The following is an 18,518-nucleotide window of genomic DNA, read 5'->3' as shown; positions in this document are numbered from 1 at the left end:
ACCATCAAACTGTCTCATAGTCTGCTACTTTCTTCTTTACTTTCTGGTAGCGAGATGAATATCTCCCACCATAGATAAGTAGGCTTGACAGAATTCTATTTTTTTTACATAATTTTAATGGATAGTGTCAATATTTATTTTTAAGCATTTCTTCAATTTTTAGCTACTTAAATTTTTACAGTTATGAGAAATTATAGGGAGAACACAACAGAGTGGAGGGTCAAACACTGACAGTAGACACTGAGATTTTAAGTTTTATAACAGTTAAAATGACAGTTGTCAACATCACATATCAAAATATACTAAGTAAATAGTTGTAAATCCAAACTGTAAGTTCTCAAGCAGCATTTTTCTTTATCTGTAAATTTCAATTATCTGTGCAAGGGGTTCTCAAACTTCATTGCACCACCACCCACTTCTGACAACAAAAATTACTACATGATCCCAAGAAGGGGGACTATAGACAGCCCCACCGCTCCAGGTGTGGGGACTGAAGCCAAAGGGCTTCATCTCCAGGGGTGGCCTGTAACATGTGCCCTGCCACCCAGGGCTGAAGCCGAAGCCTGAGCCCTGGGCAGTGAGACTTTGGCTGGGGCCCAGGGCATAACGTATCTGAGCACTAGCCCTAGTGATTCCTTTAAAATGGGGTCCCAGCCCCCAGCTTTGGGGTCCCAGCCCACAGTTTTGAGAACTGCTGATATATGGAAAACAATTTTAAATGGTTTGTGTGTGTGCGGTGAAATTGACATTTACCAATAAAAATCTAGTCCTTCAAAGACTGAGTCTGCAACCACCTAGGTAGTCTGAGCCTGCGTGGTTGCAGAGAAGATCACCTATGTCTGCTGCTCCAAAAACTTGGTTATCTCAGTTGATCCTGATGTAAGCATCTTACATTCCCCATCTCTTTCATGGTATGCAGTGAGAGAAGGGAATAAGGGAAATTGAGCAGGAAAAAGGAACAGTGAAACCGATGGGAAGAAATTGTGTCCCTTGTTTCATAGCTCAGTGTTTCACATGGTCTTTCGCTGAAGTATTGGGAGGTTTTCTTGTTGTGGTATTCTGACACTCTTCCCTGTAGCTTTCATATCTATTTTCAGAATACTACAATACCGTCATCTGAGAATACTCAGCCATTTCTGGGCAAGTAAGGCTTCATATCATTTCAATCTCCTAAAGGAGTGGAAGTCCTAGAACTGTAGTCTCCATTATAGTATCTTAGAACAGTGGTATAACCTTACTAATAAGTGCTGACAGCCAAATTATTATATGTAAAACGGTAGCCGCCCATTTAAAAAAAATAACTGTTTCAAAATGCTATTCACAGGTAGGCACACAACCACCTCTAAGGTTGAGAGCACAAATAATCTGTGCAGGTTTGTACATGAAGCTATACAAATTCAAAGTACAGAGGTAAGTATTAATATGCTAGTGGGAGGCATATTTGAAAGGGCAGCCTTAGATTGAAGACTTAAAGAAAAGTGTTAAATGTCCTTTTGTAGATATGCAGGAGACATTTTAAAACTATTTTAACATCCAAGTGATGTGGCAAGTTATATTGTTAACATCTGAGACTTGTGGTTTTGCAGCTTGCAGTCTGAGAGCTTCAGGACTCCCCTTTTACTGAACAGTTTGGTTTCTTTCCCACTGATGGATCGATCACTCATGTAGATTTCATTATGATTGCTCTTTTCTTCTTTGCACCTTTAATGAGTTAGAAGTACTGCTGAAACAAGATTTCTGAGTTTGCTTATGAATCTGGATCACAGATTGTATAGTTACATTATACCGCTACTGGAGCTAGTCATATCGTTACCATGTTACCTTAACTCATATTTCTTTTCAATTGGTCATACTTTGCAGACTTCTTGAAGAGACCACTAGAAAACTATGTGAAAAAGTTAAAAGTACCAGTTTATGTGATTCGAATGGAGCAACGTTCTGGATTGATCAGAGCCAGGTTGAAGGGGGCTGCTGCTTCCAAAGGCCAAGTCATCACCTTCTTAGATGCTCATTGTGAATGTACAGTAGGATGGCTTGAACCTCTATTGTCACGAATCAAAGTTGACAGGTAATTATTAATTTGTTAATGTTCTACTTTTTTTTAAAGGTTAGTGAGGAACACTTTTTTTTACTGCAGTTTTAACTTAGTTTCAGCTGAACATATTGTTAACCTACTTTGAAGTAGTGGATTAGTTTTGTAATTTCCCAGAATTTCACAAATGTGTGATTTAAACAAGTGTTCATATGAAATGCTAATATGGGGGAGCATTTAAAAAGCAAAACTTGCTGTTAAATTTAAACTTACATTGAAATATTTTGTCTGTACATGTCCTGACTAAGCCTTGGTCTACAGCTTACGTCAGTATGACTGCATCACTTGTGTTTGGAAATGCACACACCTGTTAGTATAAATCTCCCATCAGTGTAGGTATTGTCTTCACTAAGCAATGCAGTCACACAGCTGCACTGGTGCAGCACTGTAAGTGTAGAGACGCCCTGAATTAAATACTCACCCATTCTAGTGAAACATAATAAAACTGAGAGCAGTGTGCTGGAGCTCCTTCACCTGCAGCCTGGCCCACCTACTCGCCCATCTGGAAGAACAGCCTATAGGGAAGTTCTAAAAGATCATTCTGGTCACAACCTACAAAAAACATAAGTGAGGGAGAGTTGAATTTTTTTTCATTATTATTATTTTTTGTGCAATTGGTGTAGGTACCTATAGGAGCAAGATGTTGGTATTGGTCTTTGCCTGGCTGAAATTCATTAACTACTAATTGTCAGTTTCTGCTTGGTGTATGCAAAATAAAGGAGCTGTTGAAGTGTTACATGTTAGGGTTGTGGTCCACTGGTATAATTGCAGGGGGAAGTTTTAATGTTCTTGTTCACACAATAGCGTTTACCCTAGTCATTGCTGAAAACAATTTAGTTTGAGAACTGAAGTTGTAAGCACAATTCACTGTTACACTTCTGTATGTTATGACAGCTCTCCAATCAAAGCTCAACATTTTGAATGGTAATTAAAATGTTGAAGTTACGCTTCATAGTTCTGGAGGTATAGTTTGGAATTGAGAGGAGGGCCAGGTTTTTAATCAAAATATTAGCCTTAAAAGAATATACATATTAAAGGAATAGTAAGAAAAGATTAGCATTGTCTTGTTTCAGATCTGGTACTATTTCATAATATAGTTTGCTAGTCTAGACTAGTTACCAAACGTAGCATAATCTTCCGAATCATCGGGTGTCGTCCTCTTGTTCATTAATATCTTTTAAAAAAAAAAAACACTTTCACATACCAAATATAGCAGGGAAATCTAAAATTACCTAATACACATATTTACCGTAAAGAAACATCAGAGCCTTGAACTCATGATAAACCAACTGGTTTCAAAAACTTAGTTCCACTATTTTGGGTTCTCATGATGCTTTCGTGTGTGTGTGTGTGTATATATGTATATATGTATATGTGTGTATATATGTATATGTGTGTATATACGTATATGTGTGTGTGTGTGTATATATGTATGTAGGCTATATTTAAGTTATCATCTGTGAATGGGTACTATACTGTAAAATAAGACCAGAACAACTGACTATAAACTTGCCATGAACAAATCCAGGGTGAAAATTAAAAGCTTTTTAACAGTCAGTGAGGTAACATTCCGGAACAGCATCTTAATAAAAGTTATGGGGGCAGACAACTTAATTAGTTTTAAGAGAGGTGGGCAAACTTAGGAGTGCAGTTGTATGATGGGGTTGCTTGGAATGCTAGGGGACAGGGCTCAACAGCCCTGCAGCTCTCTTCCGGTTTGTGTCTTAAGTTCCTAAGGCTCATGTGTCAGGATTTCAGCTGGCCACTGTCAGGTCAAGAAGGGATTTTTTTTCCCGTTCCAGTGTATTCTGGGAGGTTTTTTATCTTCTTCTGAATCACTAGGATGGCTACGGCTAGAAATGAGACAGTAACCAGAGTTGGCTAATCATTCTCTCTGTCAGGTGCTTGGCTGGTTGGTTTTTGCTTATGTCCTTAGTGCCGAGTCTTCATTTATTCACTCTAATTTAAGGTTTTGTATGCCAGTAATACATTTTAATGTTCTTAGATGGTCCCTTTCTATAAGTCTATAATATACAGCTAAACTATTGTTGTATGTAAAGTAAATAAGGTTTTTAAAATGTCTAAGAAGCTTCATTTAAAGTTAAATTAAAATGCAGAGCCCCCCAGACCAGTGGCCCGGACCCAGGCAGTGTGAGTGCCACTGAAAATCAGCTCACGTGCTGCCTTTTGCACGCGTGCCATAGGTTGCCTACTCCTTCCTTAGGGTCTAACTCAGGGGTAGGCAACCTATGGCACGCTTGCCCAAGGTAGCACATGAGCTGATTTTCAGTGGCACTCACACTGCCCGGGGTCCTGGCCAGCGGTCTAGGGGGCTCTGCATTTTAATTTAACTTTAAATGAAGCTTCTTAGACATTTTTTGAAACCTTATTTACTTTACATACAACAATAGTTTAGTTATATATGATTTATTCATAGAAAGAGATCTTCTAAAAACTTCAAAATGTGTTACTGGCACATGAAACCTTAAATCAGAGTGAATAAATGAAGACTCGGCACACTACTTCTGAAAGGTTGCCGACCCCCTGGTCTAACTGATTACCATATGAGAGGTTGGGAACGAGTTTTCCCCCAGATCAGATTTGCAGAGACACTGAGGTTTTTCGTCTTCCTCTGCAGTATGTGTGTGTGGGCCTCTTGCTAAGATAATCAGGATATCTCACTTAATCATTTCTTTGCCGTTGTGGGGGCATTGGGCACTGTCGCACTTCCATCCCTTCTGTTTTCTGCCTGTGTCACATAATAATCTAGTATGTTGTGCATTATAGTACTTTGATCTCATTTCCATTGTTGGGTTTAGTGTGTGAGTGTTGTGTGATGTTGTGGCCTGTGATATACAGGAGTTCAGACTAGATCAGTTATGGGCAACCTGCGGCCCACAGGTTGCACGCAGCCCGTCAGAGTAATCTGCTGGCAAGCTGCCAGACAATTTGTTTACATTTCCACAGCTGCCTGCAGCTCCCAGTGGCTGTGATTCTCCATTCCCAGCCAATGGGAGCTTCGGGAAGCGGCAGCAAGCACGTTCCTGCTGCCTGCACCGCTTCCCGCAGTTCCCGTTGGCTGGGAATGGTGAACCACAGCCCCTGGGAGCTGCAGGCAGCCATGCAAATATATACAAACTGGCGGACTGCCAGCGGATTACCCTGACAGGGCCGCAGGTTGCCCACCACTGCACTAGATTATCTAGTGGTCCCTTCTGTCCTAAATAGTGGTGCAGGTTGTGCAAGTTGCACCTTTGAGTCGTATCTTGATATGTGACTTTCCAAGAAAGGAGATGTGGCCACAGAGTTGTCAAAAAGCATTTCCAAGATTGTTAAGCTGATTACTATCTGAGAATTCACCTTCTAAAGAATAAGACAAAGGACAAGTGACTTCTTCCTGTTGGAGATCTCTACATGACATCATTGTATTTGTTAAACAGAGTTGCTTCGTTACATCCATTTGTCGATGTTATCTGAGTGGTCCCCCCAGAGCAAAGACCAAATTTTACTTCAGAACATGTAAGATATCTTGAGCATACATCTAGGGACCGAAAATTCCTATAATCCTGGATCACTGTGTGGCATTGGAAAGTCATTATCACTTTATGCCTCAGTTTTCTTAAGTGCAGGATGAAGATAATTACTCGTTATTGATTACACCAGGCGTGTTTCGAGGAATGATTAGTTAATGTTTGTATAGTTCTTTGAAAATGTAAAGCACTGTTAGTGTTAAGTAAATGTAGTAGTATAAATAAAAATTAAGCCATTACCAAAAACAGGACAAATGTGCACTCTCCCTGGTAGGCAAATACCATTACAAATGGAATGGTAAACTGTCATAAACAGATAGCTAAGGGTTAATGTCTCTTTCACCTGGAAAGGAGTAACCTGAAACACCTGACCAGAGGACCAATCAGGAAACAAGACTTTTTCAAATCTGGGTGGAGGGAAGTTTTAGGTGTGAGTTCTTTGTTCTTTGTCTTGTGTCTGTCCCTCTCGGCTATGGGAAGGATTTTTCTGTCTCCTGCTTTCTAATCTTCTGTTTCCAAGTTGTGAGTACAAAGAAAAAAAAAAATTAGCGTCCAAAATATGGGTGTTAGTATGAAAACCTCCAAGCTTAGTTACCAGCTGGGACCTGGTAAAGCTGCCACCACCCAAAAAATTAGAGTGTTTTGGGGCACTCTGGTCCCCCCAAAACCTTGTCTGGGGACCCCAAGACCCAAATTCCTTGAGTCTCACAACAAAGGGGAATAAACCATTTCCCTTCCCTTCTCCCTTCCAGGTGTTCCCTCCCTGGGTTCCTGGAGAGATACACAGAAGCAAGCTCTGTGAATCTAAACAGAGGGACTCCACCCTCCCCATTTCCAGTTCTGGAAAACAGAAGTACCGAGAGAGAGCCAAGCTCCCCACCCCCCCACCCCCCTCCTTCACCCAGAGGGAATGCAAAGTCAGGCTAGTAAATCTAACACACACAGATTTCCCCCTGACTTCTTCCTCCCACCAATTCCCTGGTGAGCTACAGACTCAATTCTCTGGAGTTCCCCACTAAAGAAAAACTCCAACAGGTCTTAAAAAGAAAGCTTTATGTAAAAAGAAACAAAAATACATAAAAATGGTCTCTCTGTATTAAGGTGACACATACAGGGTCAATTGCTTAAAAGAAATATGAATAAACAGCCTTATTCAAAAAGAATACAATTCAAAAGACTCCAACAACTACACACATGTAAATACAAAAGAATAAAAAACAATAACCTCTATTGTTTTATGATCTTTGTACTCACAACTTGGAAACAGAAGATTAGAAAGCAGGAGACAGAAAAATCCTTCCCATAGCCGAGAGGGACAGACACAAGACAAAGAACAAAGAACTCACACCCAAAACTTCCCTCCACCCAGATTTGAAAAAGTCTTGTTTCCTGATTGGTCCTCTGGTCAGGTGTTTCAGGTTACTCCTTTCCAGGTGAAAGAGACATTAACCCTTAGCTATCTGTTTATGACACGCCCCCCAAATTGCAGACAGTGGGGAACCTTACTGGCGGCGATTTCCTCCTAGAACTTTAAAATAAACAGATTTATACAACACATGCACCTTTACATATACCACTAAGTATATAACTAACAGACTTTTACATTTAAAGAACACTTTTTAACTGCTGGATTCTGGGAAACTTTCACAGGAGAGTGCATCAGCTACTTTGTTAGAAGCTCCTGAAATGTGCTGAATTTCAAAATCAAAATCTTGGAGAGCTAAACTCCAACGAAGAAGTTTCTTCTTGTTCCCCTTGGCAGTATGAAGCCACTGTAGCGCAGCATGGTCAGTTTGTAGCTGGAACCGCCGTCCCCAAACATATGGGCGTAGCTTTTCCAAGGCGTACACAATGGCATAGCATTCCTTTTCACTGACTGACCAGTGACTTTCCCTCTCAGACAGTTTCTTGCTGAGAAACACGACAGGATGGAAGTTGTGATCCGTTGCTTCCTGCATGAGAACTGCTCCTATACCACGCTCAGATGCATCCGTGGTTACTAGGAATGGCTTGTCAAAGTCCGGGGCCCTGAGCACAGGGTCAGACATGAGCGTTGCCTTAAGTTGGGTAAAGGCCTTTTGACACTCATCAGTCCACTTAACTGCAATTGGCTGGGTCTTTTTGGTCAGGTCGGTCAGTGGGGCAGTGATTTGGCTGTAGTGTGGTACCAATCGCCTGTAGTACCCGGCCAAGCCTAAGAAGGATTGAACCTGTTTCTTTGACTTTGGGACAGGCCACTTTTGGATAGCATCCACCTTGGCCTGTAGGGGGTTTATGGTTCCTCGACCCACCTGGTGTCCCACGTAAGTTACTCTGTTTTGGCCTATTTGACACTTTTTGGCCTTAATAGTTAGTCCGGCCTGCCTGATGCGCTCAAAGACCTTTTCCAGGTGTAGTAGATGTTCGGGCCAGGAGTCTGAAAAAATGGCCACATCATCGAGGTAGGTAACTGCATATTTTCCCAGTCCTGCTAGTAGACCATCTACCAGCCTCTGGAAGGTGGCGGGTGCATTTCAAAGGCCGAAAGGAAGCACATTAAATTCATACACCCCCGCATGGGTGACGAATGCTGACCTTTGCTTGGCAGGTTCAACTAGCGGTACTTGCCAGTACCCCTTGGTTAAGTCTATTGTAGAGATGAACTGGGCACGTCCCAACTTCTCCAATAGCTCATCGGTGCGTGGCATTGGATAGTTATCCGGACGAGTTACCGCATTTAGCTTACGGTAGTCCACACAAAAGCGTATTTCCCCATCTGGTTTGGGTACCAGAACCACTGGAGATGCCCATGCACTGGTAGATGAGCGGATTATACCCATCTGTAGCATGTTCTGGATCTCCCGTTCTATAGCAGCTTGGGCATGAGGAGACACCTGGTAGGGTGGGGTTCTGACTGGGTGAGCATTACTTGTATCAATGGAGTGGTATGCCCGTTCAGTCCGTCCTGGGGTGGCTGAGAACAATGGGGCGAAGCTAGTGCACAGGTCCTTGATTTGTCGCCGCTGCAGACGTTCCAGGGTGGTTGAGAGGTTCACCTCTTCCACGCCACTGTCTTTTTTCCCTTCGTAGTAGACACCTTCAGGCCACTCAGCATCATCTCCCTGGACTGTAAACTGACAAACCTGTAAGTCTCTGGAATAGAAAGGCTTGAGAGAATTAACATGGTACACTCTGGGCTTTAGTGAGGAATTGGGAAATGCTATGAGGTAGTTCACAATTCCCAGGCGCTCTTGGACCGTGAATGGCCCTTCCCATGATGCTTCCATCTTGTGGGCCTGTTGCGCCTTCAAGACCATAACCTGGTCTCCTACCTTGAAAGAACGTTCTCTGGTATGTTTGTCATACCAGGCCTTTTGCTCTTCCTGAGCATCCTTTAGGTTCTCTTTAGCAAGGGCTAAAGAGTGTTGGAGGGTGTTTTGTAAGTTGCTTACAAAGTCCAGAATGTTAGTTCCTGGAGAAGGCGTCAACCCCTCCCATTGCTGCTTCACCAACTGTAATGGCCCCTTAACCTCGTGGCCATACACAAGTTCAAATGGTGAAAACCCTAAACTGGGATGTGGTACAGCCCTGTAGGCAAAAAGCAACTGCTACAACACTAGATCCCAATTATTGGAGTGTTCGTTGACGAATTTACGTATCATGGCCCCCAGAGTTCCATTAAACCTTTCCACCAGGCCATTGGTTTGATGGTGGTACGGAGTGGCAACCAAGTGGTTCACCCCATGAGTTTCCCACAGTTTTTGCATAGTCCCTTCCAGGAAATTAGATCCTAAATCTGTAAGGATGTTGGAGGGCCAACCTACCTTGGCAAAAATGTCTGTTAGGGCCAGGCACACAATGTTAGCCCTGGTGTTGCCTAGAGCTACTGCTTCCGGCCGTCGGGTAGCAAAGTCCACGAAAGTCAGTATGTACTGCTTTCCTCTGGGCGTCTTTTTTGGGAGAGGACCCAGAATGTCCACAGCTACTCGCTGAAATAGGACCTCAATTATGAGGAATGGCTGGAGAGGGGCCTTGACCTGGTCTTGAGGCTTTCCCACTCTTTGGCATACGTCACAAGACCGGACATACTTGGCAACGTCCTTCCCCATCGCCTTCCAGTGGAAGGACTTCCCCAACCTGTCCTTGGTTCTGTTCACCCCAGCATGGCCACTGGGATGATCATGGGCTAAGCTTAAGAGCTTTTCCCTGTACTTAGTTGGAACCACCACCTGTTTTTGTGGATGCCATTCTTCCCGGTGTCCACCAGAAAGAATCTCCTTGTATAAAAGTCCTTGGTCTATAACAAACCGGGATCAATTAGAAGAGCTGAGAGGCGGTGGTGTGGTCCATGCCGCCGCCCAGCTTTCTGAAGGCTGTCATCTGCTTCCTGCTCCGTCTGGAACTGTTCCCTTGAGGCTGGGGTCACCAGTTCTTCCTCAGACTGTGGACTTGGACTTGGTCCCTTTGGAAGCGATGTAGGTGAGGTCTTGGGGTCCCCAAGTAAGGTTTTGTGGGGACCAGAGTGCCCCAAAACACACTAATTTTTTGGGTGGTGGCAGCTTTACCAGGTCCAAGCTGGTAACTAAGCTTGGAGGTTTTCATGCTAACACCCATATTTTGGACGCTAAGGTCCAAATCTGGGAAAATGTTATGACATAAACACTCTTTTAATTTTGTAAAATGCCTATGCCTCCTGACAGCTAAAGGCTTCATGTTTGTTGTAAGTTTGAGGGAATGCTTGTTCTCTACAGTAGATAAGAGACAAAAGACACAGCTATTGGTCATTTTTTTTCTAATAAGTTTTGTCACTTCTCTCTTTAGGAGAACAGTAGTGTGTCCTATCATTGATGTAATCAGTGATGACACCTTTGAATATATGGCAGGCTCTGATATGACCTATGGTGGATTCAACTGGAAGTTGAATTTCCGCTGGTACCCTGTTCCTCAGAGAGAAATGGACCGAAGGAAAGGTGATCGGACCCTTCCTGTCAGGTAAGGGGAATTGATTGTATCAGTTTAATTATCAGATACCTAAAATGGTTCATTATTATTTTGTGGTCTCCTTTCCAGATTAGTTTTTACATACAGTAGAACCTCAGAGTTAGGGACACTTCGGGAATGGAGGTTGTTCGTAACTCTGAACAAAACACCAGATTCCAGAGGCAGCTAGGCAGCTTCCTTGTAGGACAGCTTCTTTCCTTGGCGCAGGCAAGCTTGTGTCCCCTTCCCGGCTGGAGTTAGAGGGGACGTGAAAGCAGCATGTCCCCCTCCTGGCAGCAGCAGTGAAAACAGCACCCACAGCCTACAGGAAAGCAGCACAGACCCCAGTGCTGCATCTGCTCTGGCTGCCTTGGGCTGGCAGCAGTGGCTAATAGCTTTGCCTGTGAATCTCAACATCTTCACCTCTTAGGTGTAAGTGGGTGCCCCATGCGTGGGGGTGAGGGTGGAGGTAGGGGTGGGGGTTGAGACAGGCAGCCCAGATGTGCCCACCTTTAAGAAACAATACAGGCACTACAGTATTTGCTGCTTCTTTTTATTATTATTATTTATTTTTTTGTGTCTGCTGCTGGCTGATTGGTTACTTCCAGTTTCATATGGTATCTGGTTGACCAGTCAGTCCATAACTCTGGTGTTCGTGTCTTTTGAGGTTCTACTGTACCAATAATTAGCAAGGTATGATTTATCAACAGTTTGACATGCTTCTCGGCCTTTTGGCTAAGAGAGGTGAAAACATTATCTAGTATGAAAGCTGTACTGTGATGAGATCTTGCTGCTAAATATGTTTTTAGATTAAACTAATAGTGAAGGAAAAAACAGTTTTCTTATAACTTTATTTTAAAGTATACTTAATGATTTATCAGTTTAATTACTGGAGAGCTTAAATAAACACAAGGTTCCCACATACTTCACAAATAATGTACAAATTTTTATTGATGTTTGCGTTTTTCTTATCTATCTTTTATTCTAGGAGAGGAAACGTTTATGATTCAGTGATGTGACAGTTAGACATTGATTTTATTTGTAATGAGATCTCTCTTTATTTAGATCGGGGGGGGCTGATTGATTTGAGTTGTTTAAATTAAACATGAATACACTCAGGTTGTCTGTAGCTCTCACAGTCTTGCCTGTGTAATATTTACCCTTGTAGTATCTACTTGTATTTTTACAATCAGTGACTTCATTTTGAATTAAAACATGTCAGGTATTACTAACAAGAAATATATGGAGGTAGCTGTTATCTTCTGTTCCATTACAAAGATTCAGAAACTTAACAGCTCCTTTCCAGGGCTTGATATTATTTTAGTTATCTATATAAGTGTTGTGACCGAACTATTTGTTTTGCATGCAATTGCTTGCAAAGTTTATTGCACCTATACTTAACTGCAGGTTCACAATTGCCATTTGTAAAAAATTAGTTGAAACCATTTCTGAATAAATGAAATTACTGATAGAAGACCTTTATACATTCAGTTGACAGTGTTCTTCCATGCTTTTATTTATATATATAAAAATATGCTAAAAGCATGAAAGAATACTGTCAATTTAATGTAGTCAAAGTACCCTACATACACATGAGATAAGAACACTGATTGTCGTTAAAAAGCTAAGTACATTAAGTTTAGGAGATTTTGCAAGTTATTTAGGAAATAGCTAGCACATTTTTGAGAAACTTTTTAGTAGCTGAAAAGGGGGTTGTAATGAAGCTCTATATGTATCCCTGATTAGTGTTTCTGTGAACAATGTAATATATTGAAAATAAGCATGACCAACAGTACTTGGACTGTGATGCTTTCTTCTTGAAGAATGGTCTGAAGAAAAAACATTTTCTTTAGAAATGAATACCTTTTGTAAGGTACCACCTTTGGAGATGGATGATTTCTGTCTGTCCCATGGCCATTAGCAGCCTACCATCTACTTCTTCTGTCCTGACCTATAAAGAGTAGTTTTAGGGAGGAAAGACAGATGTAAGCACTGGACCCGTTAAGTTCCTTTTGCTGAAACTCGCCAACATAGCGCTAATTCAGATATCAGGTGGACACTTATTGACTAGAACTACCAGTAGATTAAAAATGCTGACCGAGTTCCACAGGCCACTACACGATTTGTTGGCAACAGCTTTCAGTCGGAGCAGACTGAGAGGTGCTTGAACAGTTGATGTGGATGTGAAAAGCTTTATATCACACTATTAATCACATAGGCTATCTAGTCCTCCAGGAAATGGTTTAGTTCTTCTTCGAGTGATTGCTCATATCCATTCCAGTTAGGTGTGCACGCTGTGTGTACACGTTCGTCGGAAGATTTTTACCCTAGCAACTCCGGTGGGCCGGCAGGTCGCCCCCTAGAGTGGCGCTGGCATGGCGCCTGATATATACCCCTGCCGGCCCGCCCGCTCTTCGGTTCCTTCTTACTGCCATGTCGGTCGTTGGAACTGTGGAGCGCGGCATAGCTGTCCTCCACGTCCCTAGCTCTCCATTGTCTCGTTGTTCTAATAGTTGTATATAGTTATAGTTGTAGTTAGTTTATAATATTAGTTGTTAGTTGTAGTACTTGTTGTATATAGTTAGCGGGCTTGGGCTCTAGCCTTCCCCCGCACCCGGCGCCGGGCTCGTGCCCAGTTCGCCAGGGTTTAAACAGTGCTCGGCCTGCAAGAAGCCGATGCCAACGAGCGATCCCCACGATGCCTGCTTGAAGTGCCTTGGGAATCGCATATCTCTGAGAAGTGCCGCATTTGTAAGGCATTTAAGCCAAGAACAAAAAAGGAGAGGGATCAGTGCTTAAAGACCCTCTTAATGGAAGCAGCGCTTAACCCTCCGGCCTCGACGCCGAGCGCCGGCTCTGCTCCGGCACCAGACCGCTCCTGCACCGGGACAACACCGCGGCACCGGCCCTCCCCATCACCGGGCCCCGAATCAAGGCCTTCGATGTCTGCCACTCCAGCCAAGCAGATGCGGACGGAGCGTCCGGCACCATCTACTGCCACGGCACTGATGCCAGGGATTCCATCGACTCCGGGCCCGGGAGGTCCGTCGAGTCAGGTCCCTCACAGCTCCCCCATAAGATCCGGGGTCGAGCTAATGGTTCCCTCGACGCTGGAGACACTTGCTTCTGCTCAGGACCTGATTGCATTGACTGAGCCTACGTTACCTCAACCCCCAGTGCCTCTGGTGCGGGTTCTGCAGTCAAAAGGCAAGCCTGCGGCCATGCGAGCTCCATCTCCGGTTTCACCGAGCCAGCACCGATCCCCATCAAGATCCTGGCACCATGGACGATCTTGATCGGGATGCCGCTCGCAGTCCCAGCACCGCTCTCTGCGGCGGTACCGGTCATACTCGCAGAGCTGATCCTCTTCACGGCGGTCCCGATACTCCCGGCACCTCTCGGGCTCGAGCCACCGCTACCGGCACTGAGATTCCAGGAGCCGCTCCCATCGTCAGCTTTCGACATCCCGGTCGACCTCCCAGCACCGCGCTGGTAGTAGGTCCCGATCTCGATTCTGGCACCGATATGACTCCCAGCACCGAGGAGGTCTCCGTCGTCTAGACCGAGGGACCCATATCAGTCCCGTTCAGCTCCACCCTGGCCATCCCGACAGCTGTCTGTCTCCTCTCAAACAGATAGCGCCTACACTATGGACGCTGACAGGCCTGCTGCTCTCTTCCAGGATCCCCTTCCGCAGGAGCATGGACCGCAGCAGTGGGGCTTCTGGACCCCCTGGGCATATCATCAAGCCCAAGGGCCGCAGCAGGTTCCCCCGCGTCCAACAACATCGGAGCACAGGGCTCTGGAGGCCACATTGTCTCATCCTCACCCGTCCCCTGCAGAGGAGGGATTGTCTCATCAGCGCGATCCTGATCTCCCTCCACAGCCAGAAACATTGCTCCAGACGGAGCATCCTGCAGATCCGCTCCTGCCGGGGGTCTCCTCATCATCCTCCCCGGATGAGGCAGTGGCTGGAACAACATCCACCAGCCCTCCTCCGCTCGACCTCAGAGCGCATCAGGACCTCCTCCGGTGCGTGGCGCAAAACATGAATTTACAGGCCGAGGAGGTCTCCGAAATTGAGGATCAGGTGGTGAGCATATTGCAGATGCTCCCACTCATGTCGCGTTCCCTTCATCCGGACCATTCAGGCCAATGCCACTACCATCTGGCAGTCGCCGGCATCAGTTCCCCACACAGCATGGAACGCAAATACATGGTGCCCTCGAAAGGGTACGAGTATCTCTTTGTTCACCCGCCCCCGTGCTCCCTCATCGTACAATCTGTGAACGAGAGGGAGCGTCACGGCCAACAGGCCCCGGCACCGAAGTCTAAAGAAGCAAGGCGCATGAACCTGCTTGGCCGAAAGGTCTATTCTGCGGGCGCTCTCCAACTTCGGGTGTCCAATCAACAAGATCTCCTTAGCCGCTACACTTACAACACCTGGGCAGCAGCGGACAAATTGAAGGAGTTGCTTCCACAAGATGCACGTCAGGAATTTGCGGCGATCCTTGACGAGGGCAAGAAAGTGGCACGAACTTCCCTGCAAGCATCTCTCGACGCCGCAGATTCGGCTGCCAGGACCCTGGCTTCTGGCGTGACCATGCGCCGGATTTCCTGGCTACAGGTCTCTGGCCTTCCTCCGGAACTCCAGTACACCATACAGGACCTCCCGTTTGAAGGCCAGGGCCTGTTTTCGGACAAGACTGACCCCAGGCTGCAAAGCCTTAAAGACAATAGGGTCATTATGCGCTCCTTGGGGATGCATACGCCAGTCATCCAGCGCAGACCCTTCCGGCCTCAACAGCCATGCCGGCCCTGCCCTCAACCCCGCCAGAGGCAGGACTTCACCAGACGTCGAAGTAGGAACGGCCGGCGTAGACAATTGGGCAACCAAGGGGGGCAAAACCAGAGCTCCTCCAAGGCTCCCTCTGGCCCAAAGCCTTCATTTTGAAGGTGCGCCTGAGGGCACTGCACCAGTTTCTTTCCCGGGATCCGTCCCCTCCCTTCTCCAACCATCTTTCTTTTTTCTTCCCGGCGTGGTCCTGACTGACATCAGACCGTTGGGTCTTACGCACGTTACAAGCTACATACCATCTGCAGTTTGTTTCGCTCCCTCCCTCCCGCCCCCCTCCTTCGTCCCTCTTCAGGGACCCCTCTCACAAGCAACTCCTCCTTCAGGAGGTGCGGACACTCCTCGACAAGGAGCCATAGAGGAGGTTCCTGAAGCCAAGCGGGGTAAGGGGTTTTACTCCCGTTACTTTCTGATCCCCAAAGCCAAGGGAGGCCTCAGGCCTATCCTCGACCTGCGCGAACTCAACAGATACGTCGTGAAGTTGAAGTTCCGTATGGTATCCTTGGGGACCATTATCCCATTCTTGGATCCTGGAGACGGGAACGTCGCCCTCGACATGCAAGACGCATACTTTCATATAGCCATCTTCCCGCCGCACAGACAGTTCCTTCGGTTCGTGATCAACCGCTGCCACTATCAATTCGCGGTCCTCCCGTTCGGCCTTTCCACAACCCCGAGGGTGTTCACCAAATGTATGGCTGTAGCCGTCGCCCACCTCCGTCGCAGCCGCATACATGTATTTCCGTACCTCGACGACTGGCTGATTCGGGGGTCATCATAGGCACAAGTCCTCAGCCATGTTCGCATGGTCAGCAGTCTCTTTGAGAACTTGGGCCTCATCCTCAATATAGAAAAGTCAACGCTATTCCTCACTCAGAGGATAGTTTATCGGAGCCCTTCTGGACTCGACTCTGGCCAGAGCCGTTCTTCCTCTGTCAAGGTTCCAGACCTTGACGGCCATTATATGACGACTGCAGACATCATCTTTGACCTCCATACGCACGTGCCTAACTCTATTGGGCCACATGGCGGCTTGCACGTTTGTCACCCGTTATGCACGGCTTCACATGAGGCCCCTCCAGTCCTGGCTCATCAGTCAGTACCGTCCAGCCCGGCACCTTCTGGACGCAGTTGTTACTGTTCCCCAGGACATATTAGGTTCCCTGAGGTGGTGGCTGGGCCAGTCCGTGGTATGTGGGGGGCTGCCGTTCCATCCGCCCCAGCCTTCGGTGTCCCTGACAACAGATGCCTCCAACCTAGGTTGGGGGGCCCATCTCGGAACCCTACGGACACAAGGTCGGTGGTCACCTCACGAACTAGCCCTCCACATCAACGTACGGGAACTGAGGGCAGTCTGCCTTGCTTGCCAAACATTCCATCATCAACTTCAAGGTCGCTGTGTCTCAGTATTCACCGACAACACAACTACCATGTATTATATCAACAAGCAGGGCTGCACGAGGTCTTCTGCCCTGTGTCAGGAGACCGTGAGGCTCTGGGACTTCTGCATAGCCCACTCCATTCACCTCATCGCAACCTTCCTTCCGGGGGTTCGGAACACACTGGCAGATCATCTGAGCAGATCCTTCCTTTCCCACAAGTGGTCACTTCGCCCGGACGTTGCCCTTTCGCTCTTCCAGAAGTGGGGATGTCCCCGGATGGACCTCTTTGCTTCCCGAGGGAACAGGAAATGCCAGATGTTCTGCTCCTTTCAAGGCCGGGCACCCGGTTTGGTAGCAGATGCCTTCCTTATCCCCTGGACGACGCATCTGTTCTACGCATTCCCTCCGTTCCCGCTCGTCCACAAGGTCCTTCTGAAGGTGTGCAGGGACAGGGCCCACTTGATCATGATAGCTCCAGTGTGGCCCAGGCAACATTGGTACTCCATGTTGCTAGACCTGTCTCTAACCGACCCTGTTCTCCTGCCCCTTCACCTGGACCTGATCACCCAGGACCACGGCAGGCTACGTCACCCAGACCTGCAATCACTGCACCTCACGGCGTGGCTCCTGAGTGGCTGACCTGGTCCGAACTCCGTTGCTCTACCCCAGTGAGGCAGGTGCTCCTGAGCAGCAGGAAACCTTCCACTAGAGCGACTTATTCAGCAAAATGGAAGCGCTTCACCTGCTGGTGTGCGGAACGCAGTTTCCTTCCCACTGAGGTCTCCATTGCTATTATCTTAGACTACATCTGGTCCCTTAAGGAGCAGGGCCTGGCGATATCATCTCTTCTGGTTCACCTGGCGGCCATCTTCTCCTTTCACCTAGGGGAGGATGGCCGCTCGGCGTTCTCTCACCCTGTGGGGACGAGATTCCTTAAAGGCTTGGAGCGTCTCTACCCCCAGGTTCGATGCCCTACCCCTACCTGGGACCTGAACCTAGTTCTCACCCGGCTCATGTCCCCTCCCTTTGAGCCATTAGCGACTTGCTCCCTGCTCTTATCTCTCCTGGAAGACTGCCTTCCTGGTGGCCATCACCTAAGCCAGACAGATGTTGGAGCTCCGGGCTCTCACCGTAGATCCCCCCCATGCGGTGTTCTACAGGGACAACGTCCAACTGAGACTGCACCCAGCCTTTCTCCCCAAGGTGGTCTCAACCTTTCATGTCAACCAGGACATCTTTCTCCCTGTCTTTTTCCCAAAACCCCACTCGTCCCGCAGGGAGCAGCAGCTTCACTCGCTGGACGTCCGTCGAGCGCTTGCCTTTTATATAGAGAGAACCAAGCCGTTCCGCAAGTCCCCCCAACTCTTTGTGGCGGTAGCGGAACGTGCCAAGGGGTTACCTGTTTCCTCTGAAAGAATCTCCTCGTGGGTAACATCCTGTATCCGAGCCTGTTATGACTTGGCTCGTACTCCTCCGGGTCACATGACTGTGCACTCTACCAGGGCTCAAGCGTCATCGACAGCTTTCCTCGCCCACGTGCCCATCCAGGAGATCTGTAGGGCAGCGACCTGGTCCTCCGTTCGTACCTTCGCTTCCCATTATGCCCTGGTCCAGCAGTCCAGAGATGACGCGACCTTCGGCTCCACGGTGCTACATGCTGCGACTTCTCACTCCGACCCCACCGCCTAGGTAAGGCTTGG

The 18,518-nt window shown here is 46.8% G+C and overlaps 1 protein-coding gene and 1 long non-coding RNA gene across 6 annotated transcripts in view; both read left to right on the top strand.

Annotated features, from left to right (window-relative positions):
- The window catches only part of LOC127043770 (uncharacterized), a 421,859-nt gene that overhangs the window by 152,375 nt on the left and 250,966 nt on the right, over positions 1–18,518 (top strand). The window lies entirely within an intron of this gene.
- GALNT1 (polypeptide N-acetylgalactosaminyltransferase 1) overlaps positions 1–18,518 on the top strand; it is a 206,742-nt gene that overhangs the window by 141,343 nt on the left and 46,881 nt on the right. For all 5 annotated transcript variants that reach the window (XM_050937728.1, XM_050937730.1, XM_050937729.1 and 2 more), the window contains 2 exons: positions 1,861–2,068; positions 10,423–10,593. In XM_050937728.1, coding sequence (XP_050793685.1) covers positions 1,861–2,068; positions 10,423–10,593 — 379 coding nt within the window. The remainder of the gene's footprint in view (positions 1–1,860; positions 2,069–10,422; positions 10,594–18,518) is intronic.

Source organism: Gopherus flavomarginatus, chromosome 2 (assembly GCF_025201925.1).
Source record: "Gopherus flavomarginatus isolate rGopFla2 chromosome 2, rGopFla2.mat.asm, whole genome shotgun sequence".
NCBI lineage: Eukaryota > Metazoa > Chordata > Testudines > Testudinidae > Gopherus > Gopherus flavomarginatus.
This window is presented reverse-complemented; position numbering and strand designations above follow the sequence as displayed.